Genomic DNA, 25,195 nt, shown 5'->3' on the forward strand with positions numbered 1-25,195 from the left:
CAGGATATGATTTATAAAAGAAAAATCATCAGGATCGTTAGAGCTGAATTGCAGCTTATGTAAAAATAATCCTGAGTCACAACGCATGTGACTTCTGAGGCATAAAGAACACAATTGCTTAAAATTTGATGAGTGATAAGAATTCTAATAGAGAATTAGCTTTCTTGCAAAACACTCTGTATATGCTGTGCTATAGAAGTACAGAAGTGTCTTTTCTCAGTTACATTTATTATATGATCTCCTGTGCTCAGATACTCTGATACTTCAGGTTTTGTCTCGTTCTACACCCTTTTCTTTGGGTCATCTCATTTCTTCCTATGACTTGAACTGCTACCGTTAGAGTCACATCTCATTCTCTCCCATGAACCCAGCATCTCTACCTCTGTGTCTCATGTGTACAAAGTTAACAGGTCTAAAGTTCACCTCACTGATTTCCATCTCAAATCTAGTCTTCCTCATCAGCATCCAGCCAATTATCGAAGCAAGAAAAAGGAATTATGCTGTTCTCCTTTGTTTCATTTTATATATCCAATTATTCTGTTCTGTAATGCCTAAAACAGCCCATTACTGTTTACAAATACGTCCTTTCTTTCTTATTTTTACTGCCATTGCTTTGTTTTAGAGACAGCACCTTGCTCTGTTGCTCAGGCTGGAGTACAGCAGTGTAGTCATAGTTCACTGTAGCCTTGAACCCTTGGGCTCAATCAAGCAAGCCTCCCACCACAGCCTCCCAAGTAGCTGGAACTACAGGCACCACGCAATCGAACTAATTTTTGTAGAGATGGGGTTCCACTTTGTTGCCCAGGCTGGTTTCAAAGTCCTGGCCTCAAGTGACCCTCCTACCTTAGCTTTGCCATTGCTTCTGCTCAAGTTCTTCACTAATCTGTTACTTGTCTGTTTTTTGATATTACTGTTAGTTGTAATGTATTTCTTAGCAATAACAAAAAGCAAACTGATACATCCTCCCCCCCCAAAAAAAAATGCACAAACCAAAACAATACAAATCCAACATAATCATGTCACTCCTGTACACATTATTTTTCAATGTTAGATGCTGCCTGTCAGACACAGTTCAGATTCTTCACCAAGTCATATTATGACTCTTATCTCCTTTTTGCTCATGTGTTCTTCTCATACGCCTTGTGATCTAGCCACACTAAGTCACTTGCCATTTCCAAACACATCATGTCTTTCATCCTTCTGAGACTTGCAGTGTTTTCCTCTGCCTGGAATGCCTTTTGTAGCCTGTCTGCTGAGAATTTCTAATCCTCAATTTCCTCATCTGTATAGCAGGGTGGTAACAGTACTCACTTCAAAGGATTGTCATGGTGACTAAGTAATAAGTTGCTCTGTTCCCCATGGTATCTAGCAGATAGAAGCACTCAGTAAATGTTAGTTAGCACTATCACTGTCGTCATTATTGTTTTGCTCTTATTCAAGTCTTAACAAAAATATCTCCTTTGCTGAAAGTCTTACCTAAAATTGTTGGGCATTCTTCCTCTCTGATCCTATGTCCCTAATTACAGTACCACATTAAACCAACTCCAAGAGTGATAGAATTTTCACATTTTAGAGCCTCTGATATTGGGGTACATCTTACTGTCTAAATGCTGTGGCTTATGGAAGCACTTTTTCTTTCTCTATAGTACATGTAATAATGGTATTTCCTACAATAAATAATAGATGAAATACTAAAACTGTATGACAATTGTCATAGAAATTTGATTAACCATGGTGAATAGCGCATATTTGTGGTAAACAGAAAATCCTACATTTTCTATGAAACAGTGAAATATCTATGTAATAGAGGGACTACTATTTGGAACTCTAAATAGTAGCGAGAAGATATTCCATTTGTATATACTATAACTTGGCAAAAACCCAGCCCCTACATCATAGCATGTTGCTGTGAATTATAATGTATTTCTTCACCACAGACCCTAAACCATACATTTCAGAACTGCAGAGGTAATAGTCTGATGAAGTAGCATGCTGTCACCTCCTTTGGTTAAGCAGTCCCACCTGAGAGCCAAACAAGGGCCAGGCCCGGAGTGGGCAGGGGGCTAGCTTGAAAAAAACTGCATTCCAAAAGCTTAAGATTCAAGTTGAGAAGGCTGAGCAACAATGAGAAGAGAGTGTAGGCATGAACTGAGGAAAGCCTATGGACCATGCCTCTAGACTAGCACTTTCTGACAGAAATATAATGTGAACCGCAAATATAATTAAGATTTTCTAGTAGCCACATTCAAAAAGTAGAAGAAAAATATAATTTAGCTAATATATTTTGTCAGGTTATTAGCATATTTATTAACTTACCTACAAATTAATATTAATCATGTTTTATTTAATATATCTAAAATATTATCACTTTACCATGCAATCAGTATAAAAAATTAGCAATAAAATATTTTACACATGTTTTTGTGCTGAGTCTTCAAAACCCAGTGTGTGTTTTACTCTAGTAACACGTCTCTGTTTCCGTTAGCCACATTATAGCTGCTCAGAAGCCACCTGTGGCTAGTGTCTGCCACATTGAACAGCACCATTCTAGACTTTTTTTTTTTTTTTTGATAAAATGAGTTAAGTAATGAAATAATTGTAACAGGCTATTTCAACAGTAGACTTTTGTACCATATGATATTGGGAGTGTCTAAGATTCCTACAATAGTATATATATTTTTATATTCTTAATTTTTAAACAGAATGGTAATGTTTCCTTCAAATGCATTTTGTGTCTTGTTTTGGCTGGTTTTGTTTTAAGCATCATTTGATGTTATTCCCAGTGTCCCTTTTACTTCACCTGTCGGTTAAAGAGGAGCTGATTGTATTCAATTATAGACATTTTCCCACTAAGAAAGTCCTTGTGAGAGGGTGTAGGAGTATACAATTAATCTTAGTACGCTCTGTCTATCACATAGCCTAACACATAGCAGGCTCAGAATAAATCTTTGAATACACATTAACAGGTGAACTAAGCTAGACAGTAGTGGCTATCAATCTGGGTTCCACACTGGAATTACCTGGAGAGTAAAAAAAAAAAAAAAAAAAAAAATCTGATGCCTGGTCCCACCCCAAGAGATGCTGATGATGGGTCTAGAGTTGGGCCTGGGTATCAAGATTTTTAAAAAATCTCCCGAGTGATTCTAGTATATGATAAGAGTTGAGAACCAGTGTTCTAGGGCTTTCTTAGAATAGCTTACTGTGGCCATACCCTTGCTTCACTGACAGAAGATCCAGTTTCCCTCACATAAATTGCCTTTCTCTGAATAGACCAGAATTGTCTTAAAAGCCCTAGTAGAGAAGAGGCTGGCACATTATCCCAAATGAGGATTTGCAAATTCCTTTTCCAAGGTACCAGAGAAGATTGTCAAGATTTTAAATCTATTCACATTTATGTCTTTTCAACAAAAAGAATAAAATTCACAATACAAGCTAGCTGCTTTGCAGAGCCAGGACTCTAAGGCCATTACAGTATGTAGGCAGATAGTACCCCGACATACACATGACAACATTTCTAGAAATAGAATAGCAATTAAAAACAAAAATGGAATTCAAGTACACATGAGCTTCATTTCAAGTTAATTCTACATATGTAAAAAGCCAACACTATTAACTCGGATCAGCAAAGGGAAGTATTCCATGCTTTTCTTCAGGCTACTTAGGTTACATTTACACAGTATAATGATGTATTTTTTGATAAGTCACTTATAAAACCCATCTCCTAAAGTCACATAGCACATAAGTATTGATATCTTTGCTCTCTAGATGGTTCTTTGCCTGACAGCATTTCTTCCATCATATGTGAGGTTCTGTAATGGCTGGGAGAGAAATCTGACTTCTCTTACTTCACTACAGACAACCTTTCATCATGGAGAAGGGAGCAATGGTCTCTGCACCAAGGGAGTAGCAGCTGGAATGGAGTTCCTCGGATTCATAGACTGAGAATTTCCCTGCCAATTCTCAAGCTGGTTTGGCCACACTTTATGCATTCACCCTGCTTAACAGTCTTTTGTTGATGGTGTGGTCCCATGTGGCCTTACTCAGTAATAGAAAAAGCATGTTGAGATATCCCCAAAGACTCCTATGTGTCTTTCCTCTAGCTTTCCAGCAAGGAAGAAAGCTGCCTCAACAACCCTGCACTTGTTTTTGTTTTACATCTTAAGTTGAATTTGAGAAATTAGAATAGGAATTATCTAAAAGATATGATACTTTCATGTTCACTAACCCGAATCAACAAAAGTTCCATACTCAGGCCAAAATTGTGAAGGAAGAAAATCTGTTAAGATTTCACAATAAGTGCTGAGTCTTATGCATATCACTTCCACAGACTAACTTCAGAGGGCTGACAGGTAGCAATGATTGATGTGTGACATTCACTTGGCCCTCACTTTCCTATCCGAAAAGGAATGAAAAATATAACAGAAGTTTCCAAGTTGCTACACTCATAAAACCAGGAAGGTGATCACCATCCGCCTGTCCAGGCTGACCACAAATCTGAAACACATGACTGCATCTACCTTGCACATACATCATTTATCGGTCAACATGGGCTGAGAAATCCCTTAAGCTCCATGAAGAGAAAAAAGTTTGTCCTCAGAGAGTTTATAAAAGCCAGAGTAACATTAAAGGATTTAAAACATTAAAATGGATTTGAAAGGTGATATACAAGCTATAGGACAACTCCATCTACTTTGAGTATGTAACCACCATGGGAAGATGGGCTAATGAAATCACCAGAGCTGCCTGTGGTCAGGATGCAAGGGCCATGAGCCTCAGAGAAAGCTTCATGGAATGGAAAATCAGGGCTGTGTGTATGTGCTGCTGACAAAGCTTCCTACCTTTCTGGAAGAACTCCTCTAGTTTGTCTTTGAAAGGCTGGAGATACTCCTTCGGAGACTCCTTGCACACCACCACCATCTGTTTTTCACTTGCTGTGAAAAGAAATTTAGAATTAGACTTAGGAACACATATTTGCTCAGCTCCTGCTATGGACCAGGCACTGCGCTATGCACTTGGGTATCATCTGTGCACACCCCTTGTCAATTACTGTTTGTCCAAATTCCAGGGAGGAAAAAAAACCCAGAAATAATGAGCCAACAAAAATAATTAGTTCATTCCACACCTCTCTGGAGGAACAGGGTAATGCATAATCCTTCAATTTTGCTTCTAGAGATCCAGAAAAATCTTGACCTAGGATAGATAAAATATTCTGCTTCTGTTCTCCCAAAGATAAAGAGAGGCAAAAACTACTTGAGGATTAGTCCCACGGAATTAAGGGCACGAGCTTCTTCAGATTCATACTCCAAAAGTAGAGCTTGAAAAAGATACTGCAGAAATTCGCAGGCATCCAAGTTGTCTAGAACTAGCAACCTGGTGATTGGCCAGGGTGACACATGTACCCCAGCATGAGAACTAAGCCGAGGGAGAACCCTGTCTGTCCTTCCTGCTTCCCATTCATCTAGCCTTCCTTTTAATCCTCTACTAACACGTGGGAAATACTTTTTATAATTTACTTCAGATACGCTGTCTAAAATTTGTAATAGAATACCTTTTGATAATCAAGTCTGAGGTGACTTGACTTAAAAAATGACCTACCTTATTAGATAGTTATGATTTGGCTACATGGAAACCACAGTAATTCATAGATCACCATCACAAAAGGTAGTTAACCCAGGCAAGAGATATCTCCCCAAGGTTCCTATGTGTTTGTGCCAGTTGCAGCACACACAGAGGAAAGAAAGTCTTCGCTTCTACAAAGCTAGAGCTCAGTCATGATCACTTTTATCTTTTGACTACGGCCAAAAATTAGATATGTTCTTGTTCAAAAGCCTATTAATTAAGTACCGGAATTTCACCATAAAGATACCATGCCACCTTGTTCACAAAATAGAGAAATACACACTACACGTCTTAGAGGAATTTAAACACACAGGTAAGGCATCTTGGAAGAAGGCTGGGAAGGAGATCTTTATTTACATTGGCAAATTCCTATCCAATAATTTGGCATACTTAAAACTAGCATTTCAGAACAATTATTGCAGGCAAAACAATAAGCATGTCAGTACAGAAATACAGAAAATGCAAAAGATGCCACTTAATTGTTCTCTGAAATTAGTTATCTGAAACTTTTCATTTGCAATATTGCCAACTAAATTGCAACTAGACAACTCTGGGGACTATAAAGTGGTGCTAAAAATAAAAGCACAATTTGAGGGAACGTTTTGTCATTTTCTGAGTCAAGGTCAAAATCACCTACATTCTTGGAGGTATCTAGGGATTTGTCATGATACAAGGATGGTACATCACAGGACAGGAGTACCTAAATTCAGGCTCTGTCTATTGACATGGTTTCTTTCTAAGAGTTTTTAATAGAGCTATGTAGAATATCTGCTATTAGCTATTCTGACAACCATTCCAAGCCTATCTAGAAAATCCTGTCCATTGGGATGCAAAGACTAATTTTTTAAAAGTGACCTAACTTACTGAAAACAAAACAAAACAAGGCCAGGTGAGGTGGCTCACGCCTGTAATCCCAGCACTTTGGGAGGCTGAGGCGGGCAGATCACGAGGTCCGGAGATCAAGACCGTCCTGGCTAACGCAGTGAATCCCCATTTCTACTAAAAATACAAAAAATTAGCTGGGTGTGGTGGCATGCACCTGTAATCCCAGCTACTTGGGAGGCTGAGGCAGGGGGATCGCTTGAACCCCGGAGGCAGAGGTTACAGTGAGCCGAGATCACACCACTGCATTCCAGGCTGGGCAATAGAGTGAGACACCATCTCAAAAACAACAAAAAACAGACAAAAAATACAAATCTTTACCTTGAGACAACTAGAATGAATCCGAAAAATCCAACCAAATCATCATTTAAAACATTCATTTTTTCCAATTTTTTTCCTTTCTTTGTAAGTTTTTTGTCCTCCCTCCGTTAACTACTTTACAACTTGTCTGCTATTATTAGGTTCCCCTTCACCCCTTTTGAAGTAGATGGATCTGTGGCCAAATGGCAAGTATGTCCTTTCCACTACCACTCTTTTCTCAAAATAGGGCACTCTGGGCTAGAGTGATATCCAAGGAGCAAGAGAGTAGATGGAGCTGGGATATATTTTGCAGATGTAATGAATAGGTCTTGCTGATTCAGTCAATGTAGGGGTGAAGCAAATGGAAGGGTAAAGGGGTGAGCAATGGGTTGCTGGGAGTGCCATTTACTGAAATAGAGAATAGCAGGGAAGTATCTTGTTGGATTATTTTTTTTAAGAGACAGATGAGATCAAGAGTTAAATTTGAAGCTTGTTAAGTTTCCTCTAGTCCCTATAACTTACAAGGCCATCTCATCCCCTGAAAACAAAGGGGGAAAGGTACAAAAGAAGATAAAACTATTATTATGATTAATGAGTTCTCATTGAGAATTCAATTAAATTCAAACTTCAGGGCCTTGGATTTAGGACCTTTTCCATTATGGCATATTTCAGCTCTACTTCTCATGTGTATTTGACTAACCAAACCAAAGCTGTTCAATGTTTTCAAATTATATTATTCGGCATTCCCAGTTCCATGTCTTCATTCATGTGATTCTTTGCTCTGCTCTCTTGCCATACATACTTTCAACGGTATCTGACAAAGTCCTGTTCCTCCTAAAAAGCTTCTCCGAGACACCACCATTGCCATAAAGCATTTTTCAACCCAATGTTTTTGCATCTTTCGAACATCTCTATTATCTTCGGCATAGTGTTTATGTTTTACCTTTTATTATACATATTTACGTAAAAGTCCATACATTAATCCTTGAGAGGTCATCAAGCAGAATTCCTTTACTTATCCCCAAACTTCTCTAGAGAACTTCATGTATGTGGCCAAAGCATCAGATTTCCTTATCTTGGCTGAATGTTGTGGTTCACACCTGTAATCCCAGTGCTTTGGGAGGCCTGAGTGGGAGGATCACTTGAGGCCAGGAGTTCAAGACCAGCCTGGCAACACAGTGAGACCTTGTTTCTCAAAAAAATTTTAAGTCAGCCAGGCATGATGGTGTATGCCTGTAGTCCCAGCTACATGGGAGGCTGAGGTGGGAGGGTTGTTTCTACCCAGGAGTTCAAGGCTGCAGTGTCATACCACTGTACTCTAGCCTGGCCAATAAAGTGAGACAGACAAGAAAGAAAAGAAAAAATGAAAGAATGAAAGGAAGGAAGAGAGAAAGAGAGAAAAATAAAGAGGAAGGAAAGAAGAAAGGAGGGAAAGAGAAAGGAAGGAAAGAAAGAAAAGAAAGGGAAATGAGAAAAAAGGTGTCTTCATCTTATCTGGATTCCCATATGTAGGAAAGTTTAAATAAAATTAGCAACGTTGGCCTGGCACAGTAGCTCATGCCTCTAATCCCAGCACTTTGGGAGGCCAAGACACAGGTGAGCCTAGGAATTTGAGATGAGCTTGGGCAAAGTGGTGAAACCCTGTTTCTACAAAAAATACAAAAATTGGCTGGGCACGGTGGTGTGCACCTGTGGTCCCAGCTATTCAGGAGGCAGAGGTAGGAGGATCACCTGAGCCCAGGGAGGTTGATACTGCAATAAGCCATGATCACATCACTGCACTCCAGCCTAGTCTCACAGGGTGAGGCCCTGTCTCAAAAATATATATACAAAATATATATATTAGCAATTTGACCCAGACTCCACGTGGGTTTTCCAGAGATGCAACGTGACCTACTTGTCTCTTCCTTCCCCTGACCCACTGCTTTCCAGGAGGTGGGTGCACCAACGGATCACCATCTCTGTACTCCTCAAATATGATGTGTCCCAAGATGATCTGAAAGGGTTGAGTGTATTTTAAAGAACCCCAGAAACGTCCACCACTTCACCCCATGAGGCACAAGCAAGGTAACAAAGACGATTATCCTGATTGGGTAGTTCTGAAGGTAGCCAGGGAAGTAGGAAAGACATCTGCTTTAAGGAAACAGCATTTCTCAATGAACATTTGTGGCCACATAAACTTTCCTGATTATTTCCAGCTATGATTCTGAGAATACAGTTAAAGAAAAGCTAGAAATTCACACAATATAAATTGGGAAGAGTTCTTTATTTAACCCTCTACTACATTCAAATTCCAACAATTTCATTTATGTAGAATTGTTTTTCATGAACATAAGGTAAAGCATGCCTGCAATTTACTAAAAGGATATAATTGCAGGCCTGACAATAATTCCTTCAAGGTTACTTCACCTGGTGAAAGCAGAGCTGAAGGCAGAGCTTGTTTCGCCAATTACAAAAGCAATACCTCCACTTTTGCCTGAATTCACATGGTTGATTGCTGCAGCTCTCCCTTTGTGCTAGATGTGGTGACAGAGCCCATGGGGTGCCCATCAAATTGCTCAAATTTTATGAGGCCGTATCATGTGGGTGGTAAAGAGCTTGTGCTTGGATAGAGACCCACTGGGGCTCAGGTGGGCTGTGGCTTGTTTTTCTCATCCGCAAAATGGGGACTGCCCCAACCATTGGCATGATATGAGAATTAGATGAGATAATTCATACATAGTGATTTGCAGAATGCCTGGCACTCGCAACCAGACTCATAAATATTATTTGTTATTTTTATGATTTAGTAAAATTGGTTGGGAAACATGTCTAAGTCAGAACAGCAAGAGAATCATGGCTGGGATGATTTGCTACAGATGCTGGGCACTGTATTTATGGAAATATGCCACAGTGCAAATCTCCTGTTTAGAACATAGGGATAATGACTTTCATTTCCGTGCTGAAGTTCCACCACCCATTGTGAGAATTCACTGAAGAATGCAGGCAAAGTCCTGGGGAAAGACGAAGCAAAATGGGAAACAATTCTCCTAGGCCTCTGAGCCTCACGGTTTTGACATTAGAAACTGAAACCAGTACAAACGAGAGCAACTCCACTGCTGTACTCTGAGGTCCTCTCTGCACCCCCACAGGCTGGGATTCCCATGTGGCCTGTTAGAATTAAACTTCCCCACACGATCAAAGGAGACGGCTGCCCTCCAATGGTACCCACACAGCCACACGCCCCAGAGGCCAGGCAGCTTGCCTGCTCCAATTTATTAACTTGGCTTATCCAAGATGCTTTCTAGTAGACAAATGGGAGACATGAAGCCTAATTAATGATGACACCAGAGACTGGCAGTGCATAACGGAGAGAGGTCATGGACAAATCCACAAATGTTGTTTATTGTCCAACCAGAAGACTTGCATACGTTATTGCTAGACCACCAAGGTTGCCTTAGAAACAGGCTGTGCCAGGAGCTCCAGTGTTAAAAGCCAAAGTCACCCCAGGTTCTCTGTTTTTTTCTTTGTAAAGTATTTGGCAATTAAAACTAAATTGATTTCTGAAGTTAGTTACTACTAAGTGATCATTGTGAGAGAGAGATGAACTATTAAAAACCAATACATAGTGAAATAACAGACTACATTGAGAATATTTGCATTTATAGGTTAAACACTTGTGGAGTATTTTAGTGAAAGATATGGCCTTGACTGTTTTAAGATTTCAGATATTACGCTGTTAAGGTCAGAGTTACCTGTTTTTTGTTTTGGACCCCTAAGAACAACAAATAAGTATTGAGCCACTTAAACAGCATAGGTAGGTTAGAAGAATGTAGCAATAAGACCTACATATAATTAATCAAAATCAAATATGTTTAAGTGCTTTATAAATCAAATGTATATAGGCAATTGTTAAGAAGATAAGAAACTTGTTTCTTTTCCTATGAGCTGAAGGACCTACGGGCTTAGTTAAGTCAGAATACAGTTTTAGAGGAACGGAAAGGTTTATCAGCCTATCTGCTTTTCTAATCTAGAGTTCTCTCTTCTTCCCTCTCTGGTTACTTAAGTCTTACCCCACTCTCTCACAGTCCTGTGCCAGTTCTTCCTCTTCTTCATTTTTACAAGATCCACATCCTTTCCACAAGCTCTGCTCAAAGAACCACCATAGAAAATGGTTGCAGCAACATACGGAACTTGTTGACTAAAGCGAATTTTTGTATTATATCAATGGGGCTTAGACGAGAGATACAGATTGAAGTGAGAGATAAAGAGCCTAGAATGCTTGGCTAAGGAGTTTATCATAAAGGAACCCATTCAATAAATACATCAATTCAATACATGCCTACTGAGTACCTACTATGTGCCATACATTGTACCAGGTATTGGGGTTCCATCAATGAAAGAAACAGACTAAATTCTCTGCCCTCAGACATCATAGTGAATGGGTCACCAACTAAGATTTCTTAATGAGCAAGGCACATAGTAATTGTTTCTAGTAATTTGAGCTGTAAGCAAACCTATGAGTTATTTCCTTTCATGGTCATATATCCTGCTTTAATTTCTTTAGTAAGAAGAGGACAGTCTAGTGCTCTTCCTAGTGCTTTTCACACATTCATCAGTGGCAGCGGTGGGGTGGGAAGAGGTGGTTAGAAAGACTGAACACCCTTTTAGCTTTCTGCCTCCAAATACGCTTTTATCAAAACAAATGTAAAAACAAATTCAGAACTAAGAATCTCAATATTAGCATAACTTGCACAATTTTCTTCTTATGCTATTGGTCTTAAACTAAGAAATTACATGAAATTCATTGTAATAAAATACTAAAATTAGAACAGCAATATTTTATTTTGGCTAGCAGCAATTCAAGGAGTTCTACGAAAAGGAAAAATCGTAGTTAAAATTAATATTAGTTTTTTTAATTTGCTTATTAAAGCTTGGCACAAATGAGAAAGGACTATTTTGTGGCTATCTACCGTACACATTTTTTAATAAGACTATATGGAAAAGGCCACACAAAGGGAGATTTCAAGTTGGTTTAAGACAATTGATAAAAGCCTGCAATAAAAAGTAAGTATTTCATGTTCTTGAGGTCTGATGCTAAATAGGAGTATTATAAATACTGGCAGGGGAAAGAGTTGTGAGTGGTATTACTGGAAATCACAGGGTAAGGATAAGTGGGAAAGGGCAAAGGGAAAATCTATTCAAGGAGACACCTACATAGGATAGATTTTGAAGGGGACTGCTAGGTCCATTTTCTGTTAAATACCCCTTCAAAGCCCAAATTTCTGAGCTCACATCAGACAACTGTGCATTAATGACCCATGTATAGAAAAGCCATATGTAACCAAAGATGTTTTCTTTCTTTTAACCTTGGTTTGGGGATTCACCTGATATCATATCCAAATTTTTCTTCCTAATGATACTATTCATCCAAAGACAAGGCACTTTATTTAAAGTGGTCAAAAAACTCCTAATTCCCAATTGTCTATTCAAGTTAAAACATAGGCTTTAGACATGTAGAACCAAGGTCAGAATATTATCTCAGACTAATGTAGCTACACACAAGGACTTAGACATACAAGTGCCTTTTTATATCTACACATACAGTGTCTGAGCCTCAAAAGCTAATTAGAACATTACGCTTAGTGAGTAGAGCTTTGGTATATTCCAAGAAGTAGAAGCAATCCCAATATCCAACCATCATCTGATAAATGAATAAATAAAATATACTTCATACAAAGAATGAAATATTTGGCCATTAAAACAAATGAAGTACAAATACATGCTACAACATAGATGAACGTTGAAAACGTTATGCTAAGTGAGAAAAGTGAATCGCAAGAGACCACATATCCTATGATTCTACTTTCATGAATTGTCCCAATAGACAAATCTAGAGGACTAGGAGAGAAAGAGGGAGAGAGTGAGACAGGTTACAGCTAAGGGTGTAAGGGGGAAAAGGTTTTCTTTTTGGAGTAATAAAACATTTAAAATATTGATTGTGGCAATGGTTGTAAAACTTTGAGAATACACCAAAAGTCATGAAATTGTACACTTTAAATGGGTGAATTATGTGGAATGTGATTTCATCTTAGTAAAGCTGCCTAAAGCTAAGCTAATGAGAAAGTCAGCCTTAAACTGGAACCATAATGAACAGATAAATGAAGAATCCCTAATTTGTACTTTTTTAATATAAGGTAAAATAATTTTCAAAATCTTAGGTGCAACTATATCTTCATTATAATAGTTGCAATACCACTAAACTAGGAATCATAAGTGGGAAATGAGTTTGAGATGCACATATAATTGAGAAATTTAACCATACTAGTTGATCTTCAAAAAGTAGTACCAAATGTTATTAAAATAAAAGGCCTACTAAAAATAACTGAACTTCATAAGAGAAATACAAGTAAAGCATTTAAATTAAAAGTACTAACTTGTGGAAAATTAAAACAATAGCTTTGGTACATTCTTAATTGTGGTATATAGATTTATGACGATAACTATACAAATATATACACCAACAATTGATACATTAGGAAAATTTCCCCTTTGAACTACTCTTGATATAAAGATGCATTTGTTATTAGCTTTTCATATACTGTATTTGGCTGGAAAAGTGATTTAATCTCTGACTCGTAGTTTCTGGATACATAAAATCTTGTGAGGACTAAATAAACATACAAAAACAGCATTTTGTATATTGAATAGTAAAATGCTACCCAAAATATTCTTTAGCTATTTAAAATAGTCAAACAGTAGGAAGGCTGGCTAGATAACATATCGTACATGACTTTAATCTTTTAGTTTCCAAGAAGGGCTAAACAATAACAGCAACCTCACAAACATTTTGAATAATTGACATTCCTAATATTTACATGTTTAATAAACAAATCATGTTATAGTCTAATCCTTTTCACAGTCCAACTTTCTTTTAAAAATTGCAATACTTTTTCTGCTTCTTGTTTCCTGACCCATTGAAATTTACTTCCTCCCCATTGTGACACTGAGAAAGCACTCTGAAGTCACTAATTAACCCATTCTGTGGTCACTGTCCTCATTTTGTACCCTCTCCCTGACAACCCAGCAGGATGCTGCATCTTGACTACTTCTCCTTTTGTAAAATTCTTTATCCCTTGGCTTCTGAGTTCCCCATTGTGGGCTTTCCTCCTACTTTGGCCTGCCCTGTTTCCTGTGCAACCTCATCTTCCTATATTGAGTCATTAAATGTTAAATTTTCCTAGGGTTTGGCCCAGGGCCTTTCCTCCTCCATGCTATGCTCTCTGTCTACACAATGTCATCCAGGTAAACGTTTCAGTAACCAAATTCTGAAATGTCTCCCAAGTTTACATGGCTAGCCCACAGTTTCACTTCCTAAAGAACTCTTTAATTCCTTACTCTCTGCCTGGCTGCCATAGTCTCAGCCTAACTGTTCTTCTCACATCCACCTGCTTCTTTCTGATTTGTACTTCATACCTGAGTCAAAATGACCTTTACAAAATCTCATTATGCCAGTCTCCTGCTTAAACCTGGCAGGCGCCTCTATTACTCTTAGAGGTTGTCTCCTATCCCTCAAGCTGACCTGCAAGGCCCTACATGCACTGGGTCTTGGCTGCCTTCCTAGCCTTACCCTACTCTCCCTGCCACAGTGGTCCTTCTTTCAGTTCCTCACGCATATTCACTTCTTCCCACCATTGGGGTACTCCTCTGCTATGCCATTCTCCTCCACTTCCTAGTAACCAGGGCCTAGTCAGTGGTTAGTCATCATTATGACCTCAGCTCAAAAGTCTGATCCGGATTTCTTTTCCACCTTCCATTCTGTACTGAGATCTCCTCTGTTACAAAGTCATAGCACTGTATACCTTTCCCCTTTTCATGATTATTTGATTTTCTCCCCTATTAGGCAGAAACTGTATTTTTCTTACTGTCAAATCTCCAGCATCTACTATAATGTCTATCCAGTAAAAGATGTTCAATGGGTATTTGCTAAATAAATGAATAAACTACCAATTAAAGGGGAGAAACTTATACATGTGCAATATGTAGATTAGTGTCTTGATAGAATTTGGCTTAGTATATGCATAGTCATGTACCTCATAATGTTTCCGTCAATAATGGACCACATATAAAACAGTGATGCCATAAAACTGTGATGAAGCTGAACAATTCTGGTAGCCTAGTAATGCTGTAGCCTTTGTAACACTGTAGTGCAAGGCATTACCTTTCCTTTGTTTAGATATGCTTAGATACACAAATTCTTACCATTGTGCTATAATTGCCTACAGTATTCAGTACAACACTGAATATAGTTATAGTATAGTACAGCCAGTAGTACTATAATATACTTTAAGTATATTTGGTATTCTACTGAATTATGTTGGGGGCTGTTACAGTACAGAAACCTGCTGTGCAGGTTTGTAGCCTGGGAGCAATAAGCTATACCATATAGCTTAGGTGTGAGGTAGGCTACACTATCTAGCTTTGTGTAATTACATGCTATGACATTTGCACAATGATGAAATCGTGTAACAACACATTTCTCAGAATGTATCCCAGTTGCTAAGTGACACATGACTGTATGTATATATATGTAGACACATAGGCACATACAGACGTGAAAAACATAGCTCTTCATTTGTGTATGTATGATACATGTAGATGGATACAGGGGCTGGAGAAAACACAAGTAGACTGAATGCCATGCTGTCTTCACTCACATTCACACATTCAGATGTGAGATAGGCATTTTAATCCCCAAAACTAGATTCAAAATCTTTAGAAAAGGGACAGTCATTATTGGAAACAAAGTCTTTGATAAATTTTTGCAACCAAGCATTCCACCATCCCCATATGAGGGCCTGAATTGGTGTTACCTAATAGTGTAGCTTTATGGAAGGCATGTTGTCTTTCATAACAGAGAAAGAAGAACTGGAACCTCTGTAAGGAGAGACAGATACAGAGAGATAAGGCTAAGAACAGAGAGGAACAATTGAATCGGAGAAGGCTGGCCTCTGGGGCCTCCCCTGGCTTCAGTGAAGCCTCCTGAACTCATACTGCTTGCTTTGAGAGTGGGCTGTGAATACTAAATACAGGGCTGAATTTTATGCCAAGTTTGGACCTAGTTCAGAAGACAGCTCATACAGAAGCAGGAGTGCCCCTATGCATCCTCCAATACTCTTGCTTTCAAGTCTTATGGATAGCTTTGTCTTATGGGATTTCCAAGTATTTGCTCTTAGGTCAGAGGACACTGGGTGGTTCTGAGCCCTATTATGAGTATATATGGTTTCCCTAAATACTCACACATCCAAAATACTTATTAAGTATCTGCTATATGCCACTGAGCTGAACGTTGGGTACAAATATTTAATGAGATCTATTGGTCATTTCTCCTCCAGAAACATTGACAGTCTAGCAGCAATGAGAAAGAAGGAAATGAACAAATTCTGGTGTCATGGAACACTGGATACAGGCCTCTATTTCACATTGGGCCAGGAAGGTTCTCCAGGAGAGATAATATGAGTTGAACTGCAAAGGTCAAGCTGGAGCTGGCCTTCAACCAGAGTGAGGAAAGAGAATTGTTTAAGGGGAAATGTCATGAATAAAAGTAAAACATGATGAGAATGCATGGGCCATGTGAGATGAGTTCAGCGGTGCAGCATGTCTGGTGCTCTGGGACCTTCTCTCCTCCTCAGATCACTAGTGTTCTGCATTCGGATTTTGGTGTGAAGGAAAGAGTGGGTGTAGGGCAGAAAAGCTGCTGGGCCCCAAAGCTATCCCAGGTTACACACAGGTGAACGATGAGAAGACTGGTGACCAGCCTGGTTAGGAAAAGTGTCGCAGACATAGGGAGCTTGCAGTTGCTTAAAGTAGTTAGGAAAAGTCTCACTGTGAAGATATTTGACTAGAGCTTAAATCAGAGTAAGGGAGAGACTCATAAGCAAGCTTGAGGTGGAAAATCAAAGGCATTATTCAGAGCATGTTAAGTTTGAAATGTTAATTAGACACTCACATTGTATGCAAAAGTCTGCAGTTTGGGACTCATGGCTGGAGTAGAAATACAAGCCAGGAAGTCACTGATATAAAACTGTATTTAAAGCAACAGCAAAAGATGAATTAACATGGGGAGAACACAGCCAAGGAAGGGGTTGCAGGACAGACCCTGGGGCCCGTGCACAGTGGAGGAGAGGCCAGCAATGAATGGAGAATGAGTTGGTAAATACGAAAGTGAGCGTCTGGAGTTACATGGCCTGAGAGGAAAACAGTATTGCAGGAAAGAAAGAGCAGTCAGGTCTGTGCAGAAAGGTCAAGTGAGATGGAGACAGAGAAGTAACACTGATTCTCGTGACACAGAAGTCACTTGTAATCTCAAAATCAGTTCCAGGGAAGCTGGCCGTGTGGGGGAAAAAGCCAGCTTGGAGAGGCGTGAGGTAAATGGAGAAAGATTCTGTAGGCACTTGTTTAAGCTACAGAAAGAACACCAAAATGGGGAAGTCACTGGAGTTAGACCTAAAAGATAGCTCTAGTTTTCCTGTTCAAGGGTTACAGATCAAATGAGGCCATGCAAGTGTTGTTTTCTTGGTACTTTAAAATTGATTAGCTTTTATCTGCCTGGGATGTTTTTGATAGTTTCCTTTCATGGTTGTAGGACTCCTTAGAAAGATTCTTCCTTTAATATTTCAAGAAAACTCCCAAAGCCCTCATGTCACAAAAATCATTCCATACAAGAAGATATTCTCCAGGGCTACTTTGATCACGTGCAGAAGAGGTCTAACCCTTTACAGAGTGGGTGCCTCTTTCTCCAGAGGAATGTTGCATAAAAATAAACCCACCAGGAAGCTTGAGTCCAGGGGAATCCCATGATTCTGATTCACTCCACTGAGGGAGGCTGCCCAAGATCAAATTCACCTTAATGTCCCGTGATCGGGAGTGAGTATTCTCCAAGAAAAAATTTAAGCAGAAGTGACAGGGCCAAGTGAGGACATGCCAGCATGCTTTAGGACTTTGGAAAGACTTGCAAAGCTGGGCCACTGACTACAGCCTTTGCACGGAATTGTCTAAAGCACTATTCAAAGGTCCCTCCTACTCAACGTCACAGCTGAGTCAGAATTTCCACTGTGATGATTACGTGGTTACGGATGCAGCCTTGGTTTGCGAGACATTAGCATGAAAAATATTCATTAATCACCTACCCATGACGAGGCCTAAACATAGATGGATTGAGTATTGATTTGACTTATAGGGTGTTAAGCGATCCAACCATTTATTCAAAAACATCCCTTTCACTGGTCCCCACAAAAATTGCCACCATTAGAAGCCTTCCCTTGAACTGAAGATGGTAACTCCAGAAGTTTTGTTAGAAATGCCTATGTATTTGTTGAAAAAGAAAACATTGTCAAGAATAATTTAACACTTGAAATTTCTTGCCTCTTTTTTTTTTTTTTTTTGGTGAGACAGAGTCTCACTCTGTCACCCAGGCTAGAGTGCAGTGGCACCATCTCAGCTCACTGCAACCTCCACCTCCGGAGATCAAGCAATTCTCCTGCCTCAGCCTCCCAAGTACCTGGGATTACAGGAGTGTACCACTATGCCCAGCTAATTTTTGTATTTTTAGTAGAGCTGGGGTTCACCATGTTGGCCAGGACAGTCTTGGTCTCTTGACCTCGTGATCCGCCTGCCTCGGCCTCCCAAAGTGCTGAGATTACAGGCAGGAGCCACCACCCCGCCTGTAGAAATTTATTTCTAAGTTTGGTTTAGGAGGTAGGGGATTTCAAAAACAATAGGTAGGAAAGTTGTGTTAAAGTGGAAGAAAAAGGCGCATACTGCAAGGCTCTTACATTGAGGTAGACTGTGTAGTGGGGGGTCCTTAGGCAGGCAGCCCAACCATGAAGGTACTGGGCCTCTGAAGGGGAAGGGAACTCCTCTTTGGGAGGAGAGCAGTGACTATCTTCTGAAAAGTATTAGGAAGGTAACATATATACACAAAGACATTTGCAAAAACAGTTTTAAAACAGCAGAAAAAGCAAATCAGTCGTGTTACCATGATAAGAACACAGTCACCATCAGGCACTTTCTCTTTCAGGGTCTGGGCCTCTGTATCACACTCTTTGCCCCTCCATAATTTTATGGGGGTTGCCTTATATTTGATACAGATTTTTTTTTGTACTTTGTTTCTATTAACATATTATGTACACAGTCTCCTGTTATTTCACAAAACCCATAAGCATGTTTAACAGCCATATAAAATTTCATCAAATAGGTATGCCATAGCTCACTTAATTCTCCTGTAGTTGGACAGTAAAATCCTAGTCAGGCTTGAGTCACATCTGTGTCCATACAAACTTATTCTAGTTTGAGGGTCATTTCTTTAGGAGAGATACAAGAAATGAAATTATAGGTAAAAAGGAAAAACCTTTTTCAAATTTTCAATATATAGTGGTCAAACTGTTTTTGGTATGAAACGGGTTGCACTACAATGGAAGAGATGAAAGGGAGAGATTTTGGAAATGAAACTGTTTTTCTGTACCACTTTGCAGAGGTGGCTGGCTCCATGTAAGCTAGAATGGTGACCGCCACTGTCATATAGGGGCTATGGTCATTGCATGTGAAGTGCAAAACTCTGGAATGGAAAACAGCAAGAGGACCATCCATCCACTGAAGTAATTTCCTCAAACACAGACCATAACTGGTGATATGAGAGCTGATACAAAAATCGGGGATTAATCTCAGCATAAAACTAGGCTTGAGGCCTGTGAATGAAAGTTACTTTTTATTTTGGAAAGGCCCTAATGTGTTTAATTGAAATGTAAATTATGCTACTATCAGCACTAGCAAAGCTGTCTGAACTTGGGGAAAGTATACAGCAAACTCACATAAAACACTCAGATTTTTGTAATATACATTTATGTAATTATAAGCACACATAGTTTTAAATGCTCAGACTTTCCAATCAACAATATCAAGTAATTATTTGGACACAGGATTACAATTTGAGCCATCTGTGAAGAACTTATAGAGCCTATATTTTGGGGCACCCCCGTTAAATACTACAAGAAGCACACAGGTATCAGCGCAAGGCACTGGTAAAAATCAGCAAAGGCAGAGTAAAGCTGTTAACGTAAAATGCCTCACTCCCCCCAAAACTATAGCCACACATTTTATCCACTGCTCTAATCAGGAAAATAGTACTTCCATAGGAATGCTTAAATAGTAAATATATCCTCTGGAGTCAAAATGCACATTTTGTGGCAATTTTTACTAGAATTAAGTGAGGATTCTCTCACATATATAAACCTTGAAGGCCACAGGCCTGAGCGTCTTTATGAATCAAGGAAATCAGTAAGAGGAAGAGGTATTACAGCAATGCTGGTCTTAGGACTGTTCCCCTTCCAGCAGCACAACGGCTGGCAACAAGAGGCCAGTGATTAAGATACACAAGCCTATTAGCAAAAAGCAACCTGTTCCCACATTGCTCCACCAGGACAGCTGCAAGCCTTCCACGGTTTCTCTGACCTCTGGGCCCATGTTCCCATTTCAGCCCTCGCTGGTTAGTCACATTAACTGTAATTTTCTACTCTGGAAAGTGTTTACATCTAAATGAACCATGAGGAAATAAAGGAGAAATGATGGAAAGGCAGAAGGAGAAGAGAGGGGAGGAAAAAAGGATGGAAAGTTATTTTTAAAACACATAACCTAATTTGGTGGATGAATTCTGGTATCTAGTCTTGGCTCGAGCAACCGCCGGCAAAGCATGGAGCTGGCAGCCACTGCTAATCAGTTTGCCACTGTCTTCAGATTTAATGCAATATTTGGCTCAGACATTTTTGAAAAATCCCCTATTCCAGCTAAAATATTTACACAGTCCTATGTGTCTCACTTAATGCCTGTTAAGCAATCGTCTTTTAAAACTCCACAGACACTTATAAATCTGTCGGGAGAATTGTGGCCTGTAAACAAGGTTTCATATAAAGAAGGCTGCATTGTCAATTTTGGGGGAGTAGGGATTTCTTAGGATGTGTTTGAAAATAAAGTTGAAGATCAGAAATAATCTAGAGTGGGTAACAAACTGGCCAATAGACTCACTTGCTGGACGCTGTTAGCGGTATTAACGGGAAGCCTCCAGACACTGATCTCAGCTATTTAAAACTGTGCTCTCCTGTAAACCTGTCATTGATTTTACCTCTCTCTTGAGTTATGGTGCAGGGAGAGTTTCTGGTCCAGCATCCCCTGGCAGTCTGCATCCCAGGGCCTGTCAGGCTAGAAAAGATGAGCTGCTGAAGCCTTTAACAAGAGGCTATTACGTTATACGCAATGTGAGTGTGTTTAAGCATCTTAGGCAGGATGGGGACTGCTAGAGGAGAAGGGGAATTCTGGGCAGGGCTGACATTGAGAAGAACAAGATGGCTGAAATGACAAATAGTATCCACTGAGATAGGCTAGGTGTCATAGATTCTGAAATGCCTATTAAGCTCTTGAACATCCTGAGGCCTGATGTTAATAAGACTAGGTGACAAAACTTGAAGTCAAGGGAGGCCCCTCCAAGCTGTCTCCTGCTGGCCTGGGGAGCCCCAGGAACTTGTCTCTGTCTTTGGAATGAGTCAGGTACTTGTAATATGACTGAGCAAACTACTCCATCATTTAATGATTCCTAGATTAGCTGCCTTTTTATTCCATTTAATTGTTGAATATGCCATGGGTCATGAATCATAATTTTATATTAGTTTTTTTTTTTTTTTTTTTTTGGAGACAGTCTTGCACTGTCGTCCAGGCTATAGTGCAATGGTGCCATCTCGGCTCACTGCAACCTCTGCTCTTTGGTTCAAGCGATTCTCCTGCCTCAGCCTCCCAAGTAGCCAGGATTACAGGTACCTGCCACCATTGCCGGCTAATTTTTTGTATTGTTAGTAGAGGTGGGGTTTCACTATGTTGGCCAGGCTGGTCTTCAACTCTTGACCTTGTGATCTGCCTGCCTCAGCCTCCCAAAGTGCTGGGATTACAGGTGGGAGCCACCACACCCAGCCTATATTAGCTTTAAAGAAGAGAAATCATACCTTAAATGTACACATCACTTTAAAAGCTCAAGCCCAGCTTAAACACTTAATTTTGGGATGTCAGGGAGTTAGGAAAAGGTATGTCATGGATTGGAAAAAAAAAAATGAGATATTTGTAATTCCAAGGCATATAATGCCTTGAAACTGAGGTAGTAAATATTTGTTGATGCTCTTCAGAATCACAGTGAGGAAGGGCTTTGCAGATGTTTTATGAATCTTCAGAACAGCTGGAGGAAAATCTGTATACCTTTCCTCTGTACACCCTCTATCAGACTGACAAGTGTTATCACTATTCTCAGGTACGGTCAGATTCCTGTTCCTGAGCAGAAGAGAAATCACAAGCAGGAATAAATCTCTCCCCTAGAAAATGGGGATAAAACTTACCCTTAAAATGTGTTTATAAATGACTTGATATTTCGGTGAGTTTATTTAAAATTAGCAGTGAACTCAGTGCTAAGAATAAATATTTGCTGAACAAATTAACTGTCTGAAAAGGTCAACTAAGATCTGTCTCATTTTCTGCAAATTTTTTTTTCTTTGATACCAGGAGATTTGATGACTTTTTAAAGACCATCAAAATGGTCCAGAAAAGGTTTAAAAACACAACCAAATTAGCAGTGTTAGCACATTAACCATTACAGATGTTCCTTGGGCGTTTCCTCCTTCCGTGTACCATGACAGGAAAAGTTTCTGATGCAGTGGGTCCTGGTCCTCCATGCTGACTTGGACATACTGTCCATTTATCTCTACACCCAGTAATCCCTTGAAAACAATATCAAATTCTCAAACTGTATAATCAAAAGCAAATGACCCTTAAATGGCCAAGGGTGTCTTAGACCTCAGCCTGCTTTATGTATGTTATCTCATTTTACTCCTTATGAGAACCCTATGAAAGTTTTCCTGCTATCACCCCTGCTTTTCAGTGAGAATTAGTAAAGTCACACAGATAGGAAGTGGTCTAGTCGGGATCTGAATCCAGGGGTAACAGACCCCCTTCCCTTACACTGTGCTGCCTCCTACTTTCACCATCTACAGAGAAGTTCTAGAAAAAACTGAGACACTTACGAGAACCCTTTGTAAACTGTAAGGAACTAAGTAAAAAGAAGCTAAAAAAAATTGACCAAGTGCTACCACTGGGATCCTGTCATTTTAAATGGGGAAATGGTCTATCAGGAGGCTGGGTTATTAAGTAGCATGGCAGAGACCTGAATGAGGGCTGTCCATTCCCTGATAGGTCTGTCATCTTTCCAGGTGTATTAAAAGTTAGAGTTATAGTTCTTGGCCCCTATTCACCTAGGAGCCACATGGAGGCTAAGCTATCTGGGAAAGAATCTGGGAGAGATAAGGATACTGGCAAAAACTCCAGTCCCCTTTGCAGAGGCTAAGGAGGTCTCCCTCTAACTTCACTCATTTGGTTGGCTGACATGAGAAGAATCCATTTGTGGATTGTGAATCTTCCACCAAGTCCAAGATATACAACTTACTTGGGCAGAAAAAATATTTTGATATTCCCAAAACGACCCACAAATCTATTTCTGTGAAGAAAATGTTTTGATCCAATACAAATTTATGGTACAGTAGCTTGGGCACTGGCTTGGCAAGTCAAGGACCCAAGTTCTGTGCCTGGTTGGGTGATCCTGGCCATGCCGCTTCCTATCTTACAGACTCTGTTTTCCAAGCTGCATATGCCTGCCCTACTCACTTGGGAGGTGAAGCACCATAGGCAGGTAAACTATGACTAGTATAAGAGTACCTTAAAAAAATCAAACAGGAAATATCAAAGACACTTTCTTAATGAACTTGCTAAATTAATGTTACTTTCCATTCCTCCTACTTGATTTAGTCTTCCCACTATAGAGTAGAATCCTAATCAAAAGCAGTTGTGTTATTTCTAAACCTGTTTATGACTGTTCTTTTTACTGAAATTATCTAATGACTTGATGGTAAACTACATATGACTGCCAAAAGGTACTATTTCTATAAGTTTAAATGAAAGAAGCTAAAATATTGCTGTTAAATATAGGTATAGAAGGCCAGTGGAAACTGAGGAGACATGGCAACTAAATGCAATGTGGTGGTCAGGGTTTGATTCTGAAACAGAAAGGGGACAGAAATGGAAAAAACCAGTGAAATCGATGTAAAAACTAGCATTCAGTCACTATAAATGTACCATTGCCAGTTTCTTAGTTTTAGCAAATATATCACAGCAAGGTGAGATGCCAGCAATGGGGAAACTGACAAGGGCTAGATGAGAACTTTCTATTCTCTGCAACCTTTCTGTAATTTAAAAATTATTCCAAGACAAAAATGAAACTTCATTGTTTAGAAAGTGTGGGAAAGACAGTTTTAAAAGATTGAGAATAATTCTAAATACCTAGAAAGATTCTGTGGTGATATTTACAGTCTTTACTTAAAAAATACAGTAGGGATATTACAGATGATCTGCTACGGATGTGGAGTATGTAGGGAAGACCTATAGGACTGCATTCAACAGATTCATAATCCAAGAAAAGGCCTCATCCCTGCCTCAAAAGGCAGACAAAGGATACAGTATTAATTTGTTGTAAATTAGAATGTTAAGGGATACAAGTCCATGATTCTTGATTCTGGCTATTTTTTTTCCATTAACCTACCACACTGGACAAGTGCTTGGCTCTATAAAGATAGATGGTATCAGCTGGGCAGGGTGGCTCTCACCTGTAAACCCAGAGCTTTGGGAGGCCAAGGCGGGTGGATCCCTTGAGGTCAGGAATTTGAGACAACCCTGGTCAACATGATGAAACCCCACCTCTACTAAAAATACAAAAAATTACCCGGGCATGGTGGTGGGTGCCTGTAATCCTAGCTACTCAGGAGGCTGAGGCAACACAATCACTTGAACGTGGGAGGCAGAGGTTACAAGTGAGTCTAGATCGCACCACTGTACTCCAGCCTGGGCAACAAGAGTGAAACTCTGTCTCAAAAAAAAAAAAAAAAAAAAAAGATGGTATCAACACAAGAATTTTTGAGGCATGAATTCAAGAGCTCTTTCAGAGTCATTTACAAAGAGAGCACCTGAGATGCAAGCCTGATATAATTTTACAGTTGACTTAAAAGAAATCTTATAAATGGCCAGAATTCCTACGACTTTTAGTTGTTCTAATTAAGTCAGTCAGTCTAGGGAGGAATCCAGTACAGTAGCCCTTCCTCGATAAGGAGAATTGTAGAATGAACTCAAATAGCATAGTAAGAATGATAATCTCAGAAACTCAGGAGTGGAATCTATCCTCAAAATCGTCTAGCAAACTACCAGTCTGATGGTAACTACTCTACCTACTCACATAATACAATCTTTCAGCAAGCAGTGGGTAAGGAACTCACTGCTGCTC

General features: G+C 39.5%; 1 protein-coding gene across 6 annotated transcripts in view; it reads right to left on the minus strand.

Moving 5' to 3' along the window:
• Positions 1 to 25,195, minus strand: part of FMN1 (formin 1) — a 419,120-nt gene that overhangs the window by 79,164 nt on the left and 314,761 nt on the right. For 4 of the 6 annotated variants that reach the window (XM_032261250.1, XM_032261249.1, XM_032261248.1 and 1 more), the window contains one exon: positions 781 to 4,931. In XM_032261250.1, the coding sequence (XP_032117141.1) occupies positions 4,750 to 4,931 (182 nt within the window). In that variant the 3' untranslated portion in view covers positions 781 to 4,749. Of the gene's footprint in view, positions 1 to 780; positions 4,932 to 25,195 lie in introns of those variants that run through there. The other 2 variants (XM_032261251.1, XM_032261252.1) reach the window with 1 other exon arrangement.

The sequence above is a fragment of the Sapajus apella genome, unplaced genomic scaffold (assembly GCF_009761245.1).
Source record: "Sapajus apella isolate SASKATOON/1434 unplaced genomic scaffold, GSC_monkey_1.0 scaffold122, whole genome shotgun sequence".
In the NCBI taxonomy this organism is placed as follows: Eukaryota; Metazoa; Chordata; class Mammalia; order Primates; family Cebidae; genus Sapajus; species Sapajus apella.